This window comes from Phyllostomus hastatus, unplaced genomic scaffold, assembly GCF_019186645.2.
Source record: "Phyllostomus hastatus isolate PE091 unplaced genomic scaffold, TTU_PhHast_1.1 phas_contig_40, whole genome shotgun sequence".
NCBI lineage: Eukaryota > Metazoa > Chordata > Mammalia > Chiroptera > Phyllostomidae > Phyllostomus > Phyllostomus hastatus.
In genome coordinates, this window is record NW_025333872.1 from 29608825 (window position 1) to 29627726 (window position 18902).

General features: G+C 37.3%; 1 protein-coding gene across 4 annotated transcripts in view; it reads right to left on the minus strand.

The window, feature by feature from the left end:
• SLC17A5 (solute carrier family 17 member 5) overlaps positions 1 to 18902 on the minus strand; it is a 64844-nt gene that overhangs the window by 11909 nt on the left and 34033 nt on the right. For all 4 annotated transcript variants that reach the window (XM_045843837.1, XM_045843840.1, XM_045843836.1 and 1 more), the window contains 3 exons: positions 13131 to 13289; positions 7615 to 7747; positions 6475 to 6622 (listed from right to left, as the gene is read on the minus strand). In XM_045843837.1, coding sequence (XP_045699793.1) covers positions 6475 to 6622; positions 7615 to 7747; positions 13131 to 13289 — 440 coding nt within the window. The remainder of the gene's footprint in view (positions 1 to 6474; positions 6623 to 7614; positions 7748 to 13130; positions 13290 to 18902) is intronic.

Below are 18902 nucleotides of genomic sequence, written 5' to 3' on the forward strand. Positions count from 1 at the left end.
AAAAATATTTTGTTTAACCAGATAAATGTAAACTTCTAGCTTAAAAATAAAAATCATATAAAACTGTGCAAGAATAAATTTGAAATTCAAAATTTAAATATTACAGAGATTGTAACTAATGGATTTAATAATTAATGACATCTATTTCTGGTTCTAAAAGTTTAAATCAATTTTAATTATATGGAAAACTATGACTGAAAATAATTGACTCACAAAGTTGTGAAATGGGTGGCTATTTTGTAGTCAGTATATAATCAATTATTATTCATACAAATTTCTAAATACTAACAAAAATATTGCTGCATAAGACAAGTAGATACCACTGTCAGATGAGCAACTACAAGATTCATAATCATACAATTCTCTACATTTAAGTAGTTTAATTTTCATTGAAATTCTGAATCTTGGGAGGCTCTTTCATCCTAGGACTGTGATTAGATTATCAAGGTAAAATTAGAGAGATAAACTAATATGTAGTCTGGTGTTATTATTAATATAATTAATTCTATGAAAGAATTATATGAAAATAAACAGATATGTGAAAAGTGAATATTTAACATAATGTAGAGAATAGGGCTGAATGTTAAAGTATTTCTATAGAAAATGTTTTGATATGGGTATAAAAAAGTTGAGAGGACAAAATATCCTAATGAGTGAAATGCTGTTTAGATGTATTATTTCCCTCCTATTCCTAATCTCAGCAAGTATCACATTTTTTAATTTTAATCTCAATTTTATCCTTAATATAAATTTACATAGCATCTTATAGAATTCACTATTATACAGTTACTTTTTGCAGCTATTTTAATACATAGAGGGGGCTGGTCAAGATAGAGGTGTAGGTAAACATACTTCGTCTTATCACACAACTACAGAAAAAATTACAACCAGACCTCAAATACTCATCAACAAATACTAACCGAGCATTCTCTTTGTGACAGGCACTGTAAAATAAAACTTTCAAGCACGATCAATCTTGAGATGTGAAAAAATGATTACATTGGTAGACTGAATAAAAGATAGCTTCAAAAAGTTTTTTTATTACAACAGACTTTCTACATATGGTGCAATATTTTTATTAATATTCTGATTATCAGAATATTAATCAGAGCAAATAACACCCAGAACTGTCAGAAAAGAGTATGGAAGTCTGACAACCAAACATTTAAAGTAGCCACATTCATCCAGACAGGTAGGAGGGGCAGAGATGTGGAGATGGGCGCAGAGGTGCAGAGACCCAGTGGGGCATGGAGAGGCAGTGGAATGGGCTGTCCCACATTCATGTGTGGTGGATAAAAATCTGGAGGGATACCCCAGGAGCAAAGGATCCCAGATCCAGGCCAGACCACACAGCCAGCGTTCCAGCACCAGGGAGGTAATTCCCATAACTTCTGGCTATGGTTACTGCAGCGGATGAAACTAGTGGATTTTCAGGAGACTCTACTAAAGGGCCCGCATGGAGTTAGAACTTAAGCTGACCCACCCCCTCTGGGATCAGCACCAGGGAAACAGCTGGAAGGGTACCAGCTGCATATGGGGAGTAAGTGAAGTGACTGTAAACAGGGTGAGCGCCAGGCAAACCTCCAGGAGCCAGGCAGCAGCATGGTCCCCTCTCTGAACCCTCCCCTGACACAGCCACAAAGTGGTGAAGCAGGATGCCCCTCCCTGGTGATTACCTAAGGCTCTGCCCCACACAATTTACAGGAGACTTTCCTACAATAGGCCACTACAATGCTACTAAGACAGGGAGTCAAAGTAGCTTTATAAAATGCATAGAAACAAATACAAGGAGGCTGCCAAATTGAGGAGACAAAGAAATATGGCTCAAATGAAAGAACAGAACTAAACTTCAGGAAAAGAATGAAATGAAATGGAGATAACCAACCTAAGAGATGCAGAGTTCAAAACACTGGTTATCAGGATGCTCAGAGAACTCATCAAATATGGCAACAACGTAAAAAATACCCAGGAAGAAATAAAGGTTACATTAAGCAAAATAAAGAAAAATCTATAGGGAACCAACAATGGAGGGAAGATGCCGAAATTCAAATCATTGATTTGGAACATAAGGAAGAAATAAGCGTTCAACCAGAACAGCAAGAAGAAAAAAGAATTAAAAAAAAGAGAGAGAGAGAATAGAATAAAGAGCCTCTGGGACATCTCTAAATGTGCCAACATCCAAATCATAGGGATGCCATAAGGAGAAGAAGAGCAAGAAACTGAAAACTCATTTGAAAAAATAATGAAAGAAAACGTCCCTAATTTGGTGAAGAAAATAGACATACAAGTCCAGGAGGCACAGAGTGTCCCAAACAAGTTGGACTCAAAGAAGGCCACACCCAGACACATCATAATTAAAATACCAAAGTTAAAAATAAAGAGAGAATCTTAAAAGCAGAAAGAGAAAAGAAGAGAGTTACCTACAAAGGAGTTTCCATAAGAGTGTCAGCAGGTCTGTCAAAACAATCTTTTCAGTGTAGATGGGACTGGCAAGAAGTATGCAAAGTGATGAAGAGCAAGGACCTACAATCTACATTACTCTATCCAGCAAAGCTATCATTTAGAATGGAAAGGCAGATAAAGTGCTTCCCAGACAAGGTAAAGTTCAAGGAGTTCATCACCAAGCCCTTATTATATGAAATGTTAAAGGAACTTGTTTAAGAAAAAGATCAAAACTATGAACATTAAAATGGCAACAAATTCACAACTATCAACAACTGAATCTGAAAAACAAAGCAAATGACCAGAACAGGAACAGAATCATAGACATGGAAATCATTTGGAGGGTTATCAGCTGGGAGGGGGAAGAGGGAGAATGAGGGAAATAGAGCAGGGATGAAAAAGCATCATTGGTAGGCACAAAATAGACAGGGAGAAGTTCAGAATAGTATATGAAATGGAGAAGCCAATGAATTTAATATGCACGACCCATGGATATGAACTAAGGCGGGGTGGAGGGGGAGAACTGCTGGAGGGAATGAGGGTACCAGGCAGAGATGGACAAAGGGGGGAAAATTGGGACAACTATAATAGAATAATCAATAAAATATATTAAAATAAATAAATACATATACATGTCGTTGATAAACAAACTCAGTTATTTAATCCATTGATTTCTTTAATTAAAAGTTATGGTTATGTGCCCTGGCAGGTGTGGCTCTGGATTAAGCACTGGCCTGTGAACTGAAAGGTTGCCAGTTTGATTCCCTGTCAGGACACATGCCTGGGTTGTGGGCCAGGTCCCCAGATGGGGGTGTGCGAGAGGCAACTGATTGATGATTCCCTCATACAACAATGTCTTGCTTCTCTCCTACTCCCTCCCTTCTCCTCTCTTTATAAATAAATAAATAAATAAATAAATAAATAAATAAATAAATAAACAAATATTTTAAAAAACTGTTACATTTAAAAATTTAAAAAGTTATGGTTATAGAAATGAAGAGATAACTAAACAAGTTTCACATTTCATTTACTAGAATTAGGAAAGAATAACATTTATTAAAAATAATATACATTTAAAGCTGTCCTTTTTTGCTAACTTTGTAGAGAAAAGTGTCACTGCAATTCACTCTAAAAAGATTTACAAGTCTACACTGATAATATTATAATTCTTTCAAGGCTGTAAGATCATTTTTCAAAACCCTTAAGATAAGAAAGTGAAAAAAGGTTTAAAACAAAGCCTAGTAGATTATTGTTGGGAACCACCCTGACTGGTTTCAGGAGCTGTAACCCTCCCATGGCTAAGGCTGAGGGAGTGACCTTCAGACCATAAGACACTAAGGAGACAAAGTGTATCTCCCTGGCAGGAGCACCACTTCTGTTCCTTTTACTTCATCCATTACTGGCCCCCAATGCTTGATCGGTTACCCAATGACGGGTAAGATACCCCAAGGGGGGAACAACCTAAGACAGGCACGATCACGTGGGAGGCCCCTAGGGAAGGACTTGGGGGACTACAGCAAAAGGGGGTGATGGACCCTCACCTCTCGGCTTTGACAAAGCCTGAGTCCTCATTCTGTCTGCGAGAAGTCTCCTAATCTCTTGGTTGCCTTACTTCCCCTGGCAGATTTAAGCCTGAAACAATGACAGAGGATGGTGGAGCCCTGTGCTGGAAAGGGCAGGTTCCCTGAGTAATCAGGCCTAAGAAAGAACATGTAAAATCCTGTGAAACCTACTTTGTTTAGAATGCTCTCAATTAAATGATAAGGGTCCAAGCAAAAAATGAGTTTGTTCCTCAAAAGTTTTATTGCTCTTTAGCTATCAGACCCTGACTCAGAATAGGCCCTCAGAGTTCTTTGTTATCTATTGTTTGATCCTTACTGCCTGATAATGATTAATGAGCTTTACCTGTATTCCTGTGCAAAGGAACCCAATAAAAGCCCATTGAGGAAAAGGCTCTTGACCCTTCTCCTTGGAGAGATTGGCCACCTTTCCTCCCTAAGCAGATCATGTCTTGGTAGACTTATTCTCATCCCTGGCAGCCTGGGAGGGCCCTGTGGGTTGAGCCCCCCTCCCACAGATTATTCAGCATTCAAAAGATGTAAAAGAAATAATTTGATAAAATTGCAGATTTTTGTTTTTGTAAATAAATCTTTGACAATAGTCAATGCTTTATGTGATTTCTAAGTGGTAATTAAGATTTTCTTAGCAGAGGCAATACACTTAGTAATGAAAGCATAACATCTTTGAAGGAATCTTGGTTTCTAAATATCAGTCCTCAATAAAAGGAACCAGGATTCCTTGGAGAAATCCAAAGGAATCCAAATCAAAATAAACATCACTACAGTCCTCTGAATGTGATTTCCTGAGGTCACAGGCCAGTTATTCTGGCCAAGGATACAGTATGTGAATTTAATAATGACTGGGCATTCCAGGTATATAGACTACCATGAGCAAAAGGCCAAATGGCTAATTCCAAGGCAGGTAATAAGATGAATCCAAAGCACCTGGTTGTTCCATCAATATGAAAGTACTCAAGGGGAAAAAGATTGGGCACGACTATAGGTCATAGGAACTGGCTAAAAAGTGTTCCCATTGGTTAAATCTGAGAAAATGTGAGCATAAAAAATAAATATGGACAAAAATGGATTATAACTCATAAAGTAAATCAGGAATCTCAAAGTCCACATTGATAAGTGATAAGCAACAGAATCCTGACTGATAAGTATGGAGGACAGGGTTGAAATATTTTCTTTAAACAGCCATGGTTTGGCATGGATCATCAAAAGACACTCAATCTAAAGTCGGGGTGGTGAGGGCAGTTTGAGGAGGAGCAGGATGTCTGCATGATTTCAAAGCATCTCTCCAGAGATGCTTTTTAGTTGAAGGAGAAAAAAAATAACTAATTATTAGAGTAACTTGACAACACCTTGACTGGGTGATCAAAATAAACATCACTACAGTCCTCTGAATGTGATTTCCTGAGGTCACAGGCCAGTTATTCTGGCCAAGGATACAGTATGTGAATTTAATAATGACTGGGCATTCCAGGTATATAGACTACCATGAGCAAAAGGCCAAAACTAGGAAAGTACATGTGTGTGCTGGGGGATATTTTTAGAAAATAAAGAGTAATTTAGTTCAGCTAATTCCCAGAAGATGAGGCAAGGGAGGGAGAAATAAAATTATAAAGATAGGTTGGGGCCATAATATGGAGGATTTTGCATGTTGGCTGAGAATTCTGTATTTAAATTTAAGAGAGACTATAAAGATTGATTTTATTATACATGAATAGTAAAGAAAGCTTTAAAGAAAAATATGGTAAGATCAATACACAAATAGTTTTTCAGAAAGAATTTCAACATGGTATTGAATATGAAAGTCTATTTTTATTCTTCCATTCACGCAATTGATTGACTGAGCAGTCCCAGGTGCAGGGACCACTGTGGTACAAAAGACAGAGTTGTCCCCTGCACTCTCTGAGCTTACAGTCCTAGAGCTTTTGCTTAGGCTATCTTTTATTTCAAATGGTTTCTTGAATGCCTAACTGTTACAGGTTTCTTCCTTTGGTTCCTCATTGTTAAGGGTATATGCATCACTGATCATACTTTCTCTACCATTAGAAGCAGTTATAAAGTATTTTTTGTACTGTTTTTATGGAAACACTGTGTACACAGGTGATGATAGAGATTTAAATTTAAAAAAATCTTCATGCTCTAATTATTGTGTAACTGAAATCTTATTTAAGAATTTAGTCATTTCTAGAGTAGTCAAATCCATAGAGAAGAAAGTAGAAAGGTGGTTGCCAGAGACTGTGGGGGAGGGAGATGGGAAGTTAGTTTAATGGGTAGGGTGTTTCAGTTTGGGAAGGTAGAGTTTAGGAGATGGATTGTGGTGGTGGCTGCACAACTATGTGTATGCACCTAATATCACAGAACTGTACCCTTAAAATGGTAAATATCATGTTATGTATATTTTCCCACAATTAAAAATAATTTAATGTTAATCATAGCCAATCTTTATATTTGTACTCACGAAGGAGCAATATCCAGGTGGTTGATGCTAAATCCAGAAGAGCAAAAGCCTCCTAGTGTTGTTGATATGGTTAGGAATGCAACAGCCAAAGAATAATCACAACCTATAAATCCAGCGGCAACCAGAAATACTGCAGGTCCAATCATTCCTGAAGTTAAAAGGTTATAAAAAGAAAAAGCCCTAGCATTAATATTTGCTTGCTCTACATTAATATACCATAAATCTGATGTTTGGTATTACTGCCACCTACTGGAGAAACATTGTATTACCTAGAAGACTCCAAATTTAAATTACATAGTTTCATGAAAAAACTTGTGGAAAACATATAGGCATGTAATTAAGGAAACTAATATAAAAGTAAAAGGAAAATCTCATTTTGCAGTCCATTAAATCTACATGTGACCAAGACTCAGCTATAGTTTTATCTACAATGTTAGAGAAAAGAACAAAAAGAGAATAATTGAAAAATATGGTCCCAGAGAGAGGCAATAGTTGATACAGTGTGATTTAAAATTCAAAGAAAATAAACTAAATTATAAACTGTTGGATAAAGTTCGAAAAACACTCTATCTACGTTTTGACAACTGAAAGCAATATGCATAGCTTATTACAGGCAGTTAAGCATAAAATATAACATAGGAAGGGACTTATGGGCTGCCATTTTCTCTGTGTCTACAGCAGTGCGAACCAGAAACACTCTGTGATGATAGGATTGTTGTATTTGTATATAATGCAATGAGAAGCTAATTTTTAAATTTCAATTGAATTTAAATAGCAACATATGGCTGGTAGCTACCGTACTGAACAGATCAGGTCCACAGAAAGCCAAAAAGGAGAAAGGCCTTTTTAAAAATCTATTCTAAAGGAACTTACTTCATTTGAAGGTGTGGAATAATTTCTTGAGTCGAAGTAAGTAAGCAGTGGAACAGGACAGCAAATTTCAGTAGTAGGTATCCAGAGATGTTTACATAATAATCCCAAATAGGATAATTCTGTAAGCTAATACACTACATGCATTAAACATGCTGCTTTAATATGTGAACAAAATAAATGATGAATATTATCATTTATACTCTGCCTTACACTGTAAACACAGTAAATAACTGTGAGCCAAAAGAAAATCTGATTCACTTCACTTACCTATAAGGCTGAAAACTCTTCGAACACATATAGTTGAAAAATTCCATTTTGCTCTTAAATGGTCAGCAGCTTGACCAGACAGGATCATACATAGCCAACAGCCGAAATAAGGCACTGCTGATAAAAACCCATTCTGGGAGGAATAAGAAGATACAGGGTGAATTATGGTGGCAGGAAAAACCAAAATACACACACACACACCTCCACCACCACTTGAAAACAAAAGAAATCCATAGCACTATACTGTTAATTTTATATAGTTATAGTTAATAAATTTGGTTTACAGAAGGATTTTGGGATTCAGCTCAGTGCAGTCCATAAGATCATGTCTCAGAGGGAACTAGAGCTCACCACCGTTAAGTCTGCTCAAGGCACTCTTGAATGTTATTTGGGGACTTGGGCTGTAGCTTCGGTGAGAGAAGACAAGTATCCCTATTAGCCTATGGATTTTCCCCGCTGAACAGTTTCTGTCTTCAATTTTTTACTTATTTTTTAAAAAATATTTTTTATTATAAAAAACATATGAAAACAAATAAACATATATCTTAATGAATTATTCTTTTTAAAATTGACTTTAGAGAATGGAAGGGGAAGAGAAAGAGGAACATTGATTTGTTGTTCCACTTATTTATGTATTCATTGGTTGCTTCTTGTATGTGCCCTGACCAGGGATCAAACCCACAACTTTGGCACATCAGGGTGATGCTCTACCAACTAAGCTACCCAGCCAGGGCTCTTAATGAATTACTTTTAAGTGAACACCATCTAGGTCAAGTGACTGGTACACTAGCACATGCTTTGAGTGGTAGACAAAAGGCAGTGAGGTGACTGAGAGACACTCTAATTTTTTTTTTAAATTTTTTTTAATTCAAAAATTTTTAAAAAATTTTATTTATTTATTTTTAGGGAGGGAAAGGGAGGGGAGAGAGAGAGAGAGAGAGAGAGAGAGACATCAATGTGCGGTTGCTGGTGGTTATGGCCTGCAACCCAGGAATGTACCCTGGCTGGGAATTGAACCTGGGACACTTTGGTTCCCAGCCCGTGCTCAATCCACTGAGCTACGCCAGCCAGGGCTGAGACACTCTAATTTTTAAGTTACCACCTGAACAAAATGAAACCACCAGGAGATAGAAAACTGAATTGATTATGGAAATAAATGTGTTATTATTTTTTTTGGTAGGAAATGATTTGAAACTTTTTTTAAAAAAAATCACAATCTATAAAATAAAGAGCACACACTCAAAAAAAGAGAGAAATTTTTCTTCTATTCATGTTTCCTTAGCACAAACCTGAGGTGCCAAGATTAAATGGCCTAATTCTGATAAAAACAAATGTTTTTATAGTCTAAGAGAGATGGGTACCCTCCTTAGTGTTTGCAAACTCAAAAAATGCAGAAAGATATTTTATAAGCAATATTAAATCTTGCAATAATTCCATTTAAACACCATGGTGCAGACCAAAAAATTTTAATATTTTAAATTTGTGTCCTTAAGAAAATATTTAATTTCTTTCATTATAGTTTGTGGTTCTCTGTATTCAGATGTTGTATGCTTCCAGTTGTTCTGTAACTGAAAATTTTTATTTCTTTCTGGCATTATGCCATGTAATTTCCTCTTTAAATTTTATTCCATTTAGACTTGTGCATAGTGGGATCACATCTATCATCACTCATGGCAGAATGCTAACAGGTGAAAAGACTATCACAAACAGAGAAGTTAATTTTCAAATCTAGGTCTTGTTCCCTGGTGGGATAAGGGTGAAAGTTTTTCAGAGTTACTGAATTTTTCTACTTAAAGCACCAATTGTTTTTTACAGCTCTGATGTTAAAAACTCTCCCAACAACCTGAAACTACTAAAATCTTCAACATTTATTCATTCCATGGACATCTTCTACAGTTATTAAGCTTTCTGTGCAAGGATAGAATGCCTTGCATTCACTTGAACAGTAGAATTGGAAAAAACAAGGAAAAAAGAAAAGTGAGAATAAAGGATGAAACCAAACTCATAAGAAAAAACAAGCTTATAGCAAAAGATCAAGAGCTTTAGAAATTTTAATTAACAAGAGATTATAATTTTAAATACAAAGCTTCTCAAAGCAAGCTTTATTTTAAGCAGAAGCCATTTCATAAGTGTGATATACTGATTTTTAAGGAAAAAATCCAGGTTGAAAAGAGGCTTCTAGGGGGTCAAATACATGGTGACAGATGGAAACTAGACTTTTGGTGGTGAGCATTCTGTAGCGTATACAGATATCAAATCATAATGTTGGTATACCTGAAACTTATATAATAATGTTATTAATCAGTATTACCTTGATAATATAAAAAAGGCTTCTCCCAGCTGGTGTAGCTCATTGGATTGAGCGCAGGCCTGTTAACCAAAGGGCTGCCCGTTCGATTCCCAGTCAGGGCACATGCCTGGGTTGTAGGCCAGATCCCCAGTAGTGGGTGCATGAGGAGCAACCACATATTTATGTTTCTTTTTCTTTCTCCCTCCCTTCCCCTCTCTCTAAAAATAAATAAATAAAATCTTAAAAAACCCTTCTATCACAACTAGAGAATTATTGTCAAACTTTATTCATGTTTCTTTTAATTTTGAGAGAGAAAAGTGCTTTTTAATATGAAAATGCAAGATAAAAAATTCTTGTTTTAAAGTTTCTCATTATGGAACTTTTAAAATCCATAAAAAATAGATAAAGACAACTAAGTACACAGCAGTAATTTCTGGCCAGCTATTGATATTTCATTCTTCCCACAGTTCTCCCAGGAAAATCTCAGAAACATCAGGGGAATAATCTTTAGATTTACATGCAACTCATCACTGTAGTAGATTGTGGTCAAGTTCTATTAACAGGTAACTTAGGGGAAAAAGGTTGCTCATGACAAATCCATCCCATGCTCTTGCCAAAGCCTTGTTTTAGTTTACTTTTGTCAATGTCATTTGTGGATATATTTTGGTATAACTGATCTTGTTTTTTAAAAGTAGGCAGAGGAGATCTTCATGGCTCAGCCGCCTGAATGAAGTTCAAGGTTTGGTTCATGAGGCCAATGTTTTCAGTGTGCTTTGAGAGAGAGGTGACTGGAGATATACTTTAACCATGTTTAAAGCTGGTTAACTCCACATAACCAAGCTGTGCAGTCAGCCTTGCTATCTTCACATTGACCACCCAGGCTGCTTCTTGACTCCCAGGGTGTCAGGGCCCAGGGCTGGCCACCCCCAGATACCCCACAATGGTATGGCGATGATTTAGACTAAAATAACTTGAGAAGCAGGAGTGGGAAGAGCTCTCTGACTCCTCTGAGGAGATAAATCTCCATGTGATGGGTATCCTCTCTGTTTCTAAGAGACACCCATATCCCAAGGGTTAAAAAGTCTAGAGTTTAAAAGCTTGCATAAGCAAATCTTGTAAAGTCTTTACCAATTTACTACCTAAGCCCAAACCTTGCTTAGATGCCTTCCTAATGAGTGCTTTCTTTGACTTGTCAATATCTCACAAATTTATTATTTCTTTGTCTAAAAAATATAAAAAGGTGCCTGGTTCCATCAATTCTTTGAGTCTCATTTTATGACATGAGCATCATATTGTGGCTCCTCATGTGCATGTATTAAATTGGTTTTTCTCCTGTTAACATAGTGTCAATTTTATTATTTTATTATTAGTCCAGCCAAAAGAACTGCAGAAGTGTAGAAGGTGGGGGAAATTGTCTCCTATCCCTGATAATTTTGGTGAGCCAGTCAGGAACCCTCACTGCTGGGAAAAACTGCCTTTTCCTTGGACTGCAGCAGCTAAGAGATCCTTGAGAAACCTGACAATGAGCTGGCAAACAGGTAAACTTTTTCTTACCTTGTCAGCCTCCCAGAATCTCTATCCGCAGGGTCCAATGGAAAACAACATGACGAGAATTTTATTCTTTCTTTCTAAATTTAGATTAGCAGGAGGGCTAGAGAGCTCCTCTCACTCCCTGCTGCTTCTTAAATGATTTTAGTTTGAAATAATCAATATGCCAGTGTGGGATATCTTGGGGTAGTCTGCCCTGGGCCCTATCAAGGGCTATCTTTCACTTTGTGGCTGAGTAATATTCCATTGCATGAATATACCACCTTTTGTTTATCTATTCACTAGCTGATGGACATTTGGGTTGTTTCCACTTTTTGGTCATTCTGAGTAATGCTGCTATGAACATCTATGTACACGTATTTATGTGGACATCTGTTTTCAGTTCTTTTGGGCATAGACCTAGGAATGGAATTGTTGGGTCACATGGTAACTTTATGTTTAATTTTCTGAGGACATGACAAACCCTTATACAATTGCTATATCATTTTACATTCTCACCAGTAATGTATGATTGTACATCCTTAACAATAACACTTATTATTTTCTGTTTTTTAAAAAATATTTAAACAGGTATGAAGTGGTATATGGTTATGGTTTTAATTTATGAGAGGAGACCGCCCAAAACCCTGGAATTTATTTATAAAAATTGTGTATTTATTCTTAGGGCACGTTTAAACTTCAGTCACCTTCAAAGTACTCTCCATTTGATACAATGCACTTTCAAGATGTTTTTTCCACTGCTCAGAACAGTTTTTGAACTCTGATTTTGAAGCCTTTTAGTGCTTCTGCTGCTTTTTGTTTCACCTCTTCCATATCAGCAAAATGTTTCCCTTTGAGGACTTTTTTCATCAAGGAAAATAAAAAAGGTTGCTCGGGGTAAGATTGGGTGAAAGGTGGGGACACGGGGCTCATGCTGTTTTTGGTCAAAACTGCTAAACACTCAGTGAGACAGGTGTGCTCATAAATCAACCACCACAAAACATGCTGAGTCTTCAAAAAAAATTCACTGAACCTGTACACAGCCTCTCACCACAATGCCAGGTGGTACACTCATACAGATGGGTTCCTAAACCAATCACTTAGCAGGGGAAGCCTGTATTACAAGGGGCTGGCCCTCCAGAAGATACCACCAGTTTTCCTTATAAACTGTGCCTTATTCTCCTTAGGCTTTTCTTCAATCTCTTTAAAGACAAAATTCATCAATGTAAATAGAGATAATAGGAACTCCCTCAATTTGATGAGTTCAAAGGTCTTTCTTATGTAACTTTCTAACTATAGCTCTTCCAATGCCTAAATGATGCTGCAAAGTAACCTCTGCACAAGGACTTCGCACCTCCCAACTCCTCTTCAGCTGCCTGAAAAGCCCCACCACCATCCCTTGTAGAAGTGAATATTGGTGCCACTTGAAGTTGTCATCTGATAGGTCCTGGCATGTTACTAGGGATTAGTAGGACTTTATGGTTAAAGGGGTACCAACCAAAAGATGCCTTGAGTCAAGTGTTAACACACACTGAGAAAAGAAAGAACTGTGAAGCAAAAAGAGAAGTCTCTAAAATTTAGTATATTAGAGTAAAACGGAAGATACAAAATAACTGAATTTCACATAGATGAAAACAAATTCTGTGTGTAGTTTAAAATCTGTACTCTATATAAGAAACATATGAGTATATTTTCTTACCGCTTGAACATTGAACCTCAGGATCTCCTTCATGTAAGTAGGCAATAATGTCAACAAAGTATAAAAACTCCAGTTATAAGAAAAGTGTGCAACAACAATAGCCCAAAGTGGCAGGGATTTTAGCATGGGAATCCATGGAACTGACTTCTGTGAAGAAAGCTGAAAAAAAAAAAGGCACATTTAGGGCAAGCTATAGCTTTGTTTTGCTATCTTTAGATACGTACCTTCTCAGCCAAAATTCCATTTAGAACACATTATCAGCCTTGATTAGTAAATTCCATATTTTTAAATGAATTCTTTTAAAATATTAAAGAGTAAGAGTCCATTTTCAGATTAGAAGAAAAACAGAAATGTAATTAGAGCAATAATGTCAACCACAAGCACTCCTTATGAATGTCAGAAGTCACCTGCAGTATTAATTCCTCCATCTATAAATTAGAGAACAGTTTCACAATCAAATTCAGAGGTTGGCATAAGGGCAAATGAAAGACTGCAAGTCCTATTAGAACTCATATCTCATTTTACAGTCTGTATTAAATTACAATGATTTATAAGAACTGTGCAATAGAACTATTTTTATGGAGCTATTTGGAGTAATAGTCTTCAAAGTAGGGTGGAAGTACCCCAAGGGTATGCAAGATGATCCAGCAGGGTGTGGGGAGACATATTAGAACTTTTATCTATACTCACTTTTATTCTAAAAAAAGAAATTAAATTCTATTAATATTTAATAAATAGACTGGTCCTGGAGTATGTCAGATGTAAAAGAAAAACAGCAAAACGGATTTGATACTGTCAGGAGAGCAATCTCAAACAGAGCTGGGAGGCCTCCAGGAAGCTCAGTTAGTTAACACACCCCCTCCACATGAAACAATGGCTAAACCCAACGGCTCATCTTGATACAGCCCCTGGAAATGGCTCTGCATCACTGCACTCTCTTTTAAAAAACAAAATTTTCACCTAGCAATAGATATAAGCAATTAATCCTGTACAGCATAGTGGAAGTCTGCTTGCCAGCACCAATCCCAGCTCTTTCAAAGCAACTCACGTTACCCCTTTGGAAGCCCCTCTTTTTCTGTCTTTATAAGTTCTGTCCTCTTTTCCCCCTTGGGACAGAGTTGAGTTTCTATTCAAATCTGTTTTAAGGAATTTGCAATTCCTTAAAAACAAACAAACAAACAAACAAAAACAAACAAAGCTTTTATTTGCCTTGCAGCTCTTGGTTAAAACTGACTGACACATATAATCACGTGTTGTGTGACTGCCCCAATCCAAAGGGGTTAATGGCATCCTCACTTGTTTGTTTGCCCTCAGTGCATTACAGTGTATTACAATTTATACTCACCTTTTATGGTGGATTTATGGATTTTATTAGCAAGTGTTACTTAAAACAAATCTCACAAAATCAACAGTGTCTTCAAAAAACTCTTACAAAGAGTCAGTAGAAAGGAATTCTAATAATGTAAGCACAAGTGAACAATAAGAGAATAACAGAGCTGACACTTCCTCATATGAGTTCTTTGTCAGCTGTCTCACCAAACAAAATAATGGCTGGCTCATCAAATATAACATATTCAAACACACTGCTCCCATTAAAGAACATTATTATTACTGATTTTTAAGTGATAAAAAGGTGTCTCCCATTAAAATTTTTAATTTATGTATTTATCTATTTATTTCTTATTCACCCTTTAAAGAGTCTATTTTTATATATTTTATAATGTATATAAGTACAGTAGTACATGTAGATAACCTGTGAAAAAATATATATACTCAATGCCCTGGCCAGGTGGCTCAGTTGGTTGAAGCATCATCCTATAAACCAAAAGTTGCAGGTTCGATTCCCAGTCAACAAAACTGATATCTCCCTCATATCGATGTTTCTCTCTTCTCCCTTCCTTTCGCTATCAAATCAATGAACATATCCTTGGGTGAGGATTAAAAAAGGAAAAAAAATGCATATACTCAAATTGTTAGCTGCCCCCAATGTTTCACTGATGAATGATCAAGAAAGCCTGGATCACCCCAATAACTTAAAAAAGAAAAGAAAAAAAGAAAAAGAAAGAAAGCCTGGAGACCACTGGTCTGGAGTGTTAGATAACTGCATTTCCTATATACTAAGGCTCTGTGGTTTCTTTCTCAAAAGTTAGATCAATTTATGTTTCTGCTTCCAGGGTTCACTGTTATTTCAAAAACAGGTAGAAGCGGTATTAACCCTCTGGTGGAAAAAGTACCTTTTTCCTATTTGACTTGGCAGTTATGTTCTTATCTTCTCCACTATGTATCAAAGATGTAGGATATATAGGGGGAGAGAAGGAGAGAGAACACTTATTCTTGTATAGCAGTGGTTCTTAATTCCAGCTATGCTTCAGAATCATCTTTGATACTCGGAATTATAGTTGGCTGTACTCAACCCCAGGTCTATTGAATCAAAAACAAAAACAAAACCTCTGAGTGTAGGGCCAAGGCATATATTCCAAAAGGCTTCACTGGTAGTTCTATAAAGTAGTGGTTCCCAAACTTTGCTGCACAGGGAACTTAAAAAACCCTGAGGCCAAGATCACATCCCAGACCAACTAAACCAGGTTGGGAGTGGGTATGAGGTACGTGGCAGTATGGATTAAAGATTCCCATGGATTTTCAATGTGTAGCAAAATTTGGGACCTGCTACTATAGAGATTGAAGAAGCCTGCAACCTCTCCATGCACCCCCATTGTTTGAAAAGCTCAGAGATAAAAGGAAGGACAAGACCAGTCTAAAGATTTTAGAGTTTAAAGGAATTTGGAACATAGCTCTTTTAATATGGATTTGAAACTGACAAAGGAACTGAATTACACTTCTGTGTTGAAAGGTACAAGTTTAAATGTATCCGATCTCTGAAAACTAAATATATTCTGAATACTGTATCCTCCTCCTGGAAATAGAAACTTTAGTGTGGAATATGTAATAATTTTAAGATTCCTGCTGTATGTACTTGCACGTGTTGACAGTGCTGTTTTATAAGAATATGCTGATAATAGCTTTTGTAGCATTTCACCAGTATTTAGGTATAATCTTGTTTGTACAAATGAAGGAAATTTAGCCATGCTGGCATATTTTCACAGCCTATACATATCAACTGAAGTTTTGATAATCTGATGTTTTTAGAGAATCACCCAACCAAGACCAGCTGTAAGTGGAGAGTGATATCAATCAGCAAGATAGCCAAATAAGATGTCCTAGGCTCAGCTGGCATCCATCCACAGACAAAAGTCTCTTTGTGGGAGCTGTGGGGTCAAGCACCACATGCCAAGGGACCTGGGAGGAGTCTTACACATCTGTGCTTCGGGTAAAAGACATACAGACCTTGGTCCTAGCTGTGAACCCTGGAGGTAGCTGTGAACCAGCCCCAGTGCCTCTTGGACAGGTCTGGGAGCCCTTGGAGAATACTGACTTAGACAATCAGCCATTGAAATATCAAAAGAAATCCTGCCATTTGCAACATGAATGGACCTTGAGGGCACTGTGCTAAATGAAACAAATCAGACAGAGAATGACAAATACTGTATGATATAACATGTGGAATAAAAAAAAAGGGAGGAACTCATAGAAACAGAGAGTGGAATGGTAGTTGCCAGGGAATGAGGGGTGGGGGAAATGTCAGTCAACAGGTGCAAATGTCCAGTCACAGGATGAGTAAGTTTTGGGAACCTAACATATAGCACGGTGACTAAAGTTAGTAATACTATATTGTATACTTCAAAGTTGCTAAGAGAGCAGATCTTAAAGGTCTCCTCACAAAAAGGAAATGGTAATTATGTGAGGTTTGGAAAGAATATGATATGCACATGTTACAGCTTAGAGTTCATTTGTAAATTGGGTAGAAAACAACAGTTTTGAGTTCCAGCCAAGATGGATGTGTAGGCAGAAATGCTTCACTTCCTTGCACAACCAAAAGGATAACAACCAGTTTAACAAAAATAAATAACCAGAATTGCCAGAATATCAAACTGCATGGAACTCCGACAACCCAGGAGTTTTAAGAAACATTCATCCAGATGAGTAGGAGGGTGGAGATGGGCAGTTGGATGGGCAGAGAGGGCCCTTGACAAGGTGGTGGACTGCATGGGTGAGGAGTGGCTGGCTGACAGGGAAATTAAAGACTCAAAACCTCTAGCTGTAAAATACTGTGGGGGTCGAGAAGGTGGGAGAACCTCCTAGTCTCACAGGAGAATTCGTTGGAAAGTGCGGCTAGAGCGAAGCAAATGGGCACATTTTTCCCTCTCTGGCTCCTCCCCCACAGGCAGTGCTACAAAGAGGGTTGGCCTGCCCAGGTGAATACCTAAGGCCCCATCCCCTAACAACTTAACAGGTGCACCAAGACAAAGAAATATGGCCCAAATGAATGAACAGAGTACAACTCCAGAAAGAGAGCTAAGTGATGTAGAGACAGCCAACCTATCTGATGGAGAGTTCAAAACCCTGGCAATCAAAATGCTCACAGAACTGATTGAGCTTGGTCACAAAATGAAAGAACAAATGAAAGATACCCAAAGTGAAATAAGGCAAAATATTCGGGGAACCAACAGTGACAGGAAGGAAACCAGGACTCAAATCAATGATTTGGGTCAAAAGGAAAAAATAAACCCAACCAGAATGGAATGAAGAAACAAGAATTCAAAGAAATGAGGAGAGTCTTAGGGACCTCTGGGACAACTTTAAGTGCTTTAACATCCAAATCATAGGGCTGCCAGAAGGAGAAGAGGAAGAGCAAGAAATGGAAAAGTTACTTGAAAAATTAATGAAGAAAAACTTCCCTAATCTGGCAAACGAAATAGACGTCCAGGAAGTCCAGGAACCTCAGAGAGTCCCAAAGAAGTTGGACCCAAGGAAGCACACACCAAGGCACAACATAATTACATTACCCAAGATTAAAGATAACGAGGAAATCTTAAAAGCAGCAAGAGAAAAGGATACAGTTACCTACAAAGGAGCTCCCACAAGACTATCAGCTGATTTTTCAAAAGAAACGTTACAAGAAACAAGGGGCTGGAAAGAAGTATTGGAAGTCAAGAAAGGCAAGGACCTACATCAAAGATTACTTTATCTAGCAAAGCTGTCATTTAGAATGGAAGGGCAGATAAAGTGCTTCCCAGATAAGGTCAAGTTAAAGGAGTTCATCATCACCAAGCCCTTATTATATGAAATGTTAAAGGGACTTATCTAAGAAATAGAAGATCAAAAACTATGAACAATAAAATGACAATAAACTCATAACTATCAACAACTGAACCTAAAAAACAAAAGCAAAAACTAAGCAAACAACTAGAAGAGGAACAGAATCACGGAAATGGAGATCACCTAGAGGGTCATCAGTGGGGAGAGGAAGGGGGAAGGGGAGAATCCAGGGGGAAGCACAGGGATTAAGAAGCATAACTGGTAGGCATAAAATAGGGAGAGGTTAAGAATAGTATAGGAAATAGAGAAGCCAAAGAACTTACATGTAGAACCCATGGACATGAACTGGGCGTGGGGGAGGGGGAATGCTGGAGGGTGGGGGCTGCAGAGCAGAGTGAGGATAAAAGGGAGAAAAAATTGGGACAACTATAATAGCATAATCAATAAAATATATAGAAAGGTTTTCTTTTCCCCCAATAAGAACTGTGAGATCAATTTATGGTATTATATTTCCACATTATAAGTTATGTTCAGGGAAGAAAAATCTTCATTTATAAAAACATTCAAGTTAAAGATGAATTTTTAAATGTTATTAGGAGAAACTATCCAAGTATT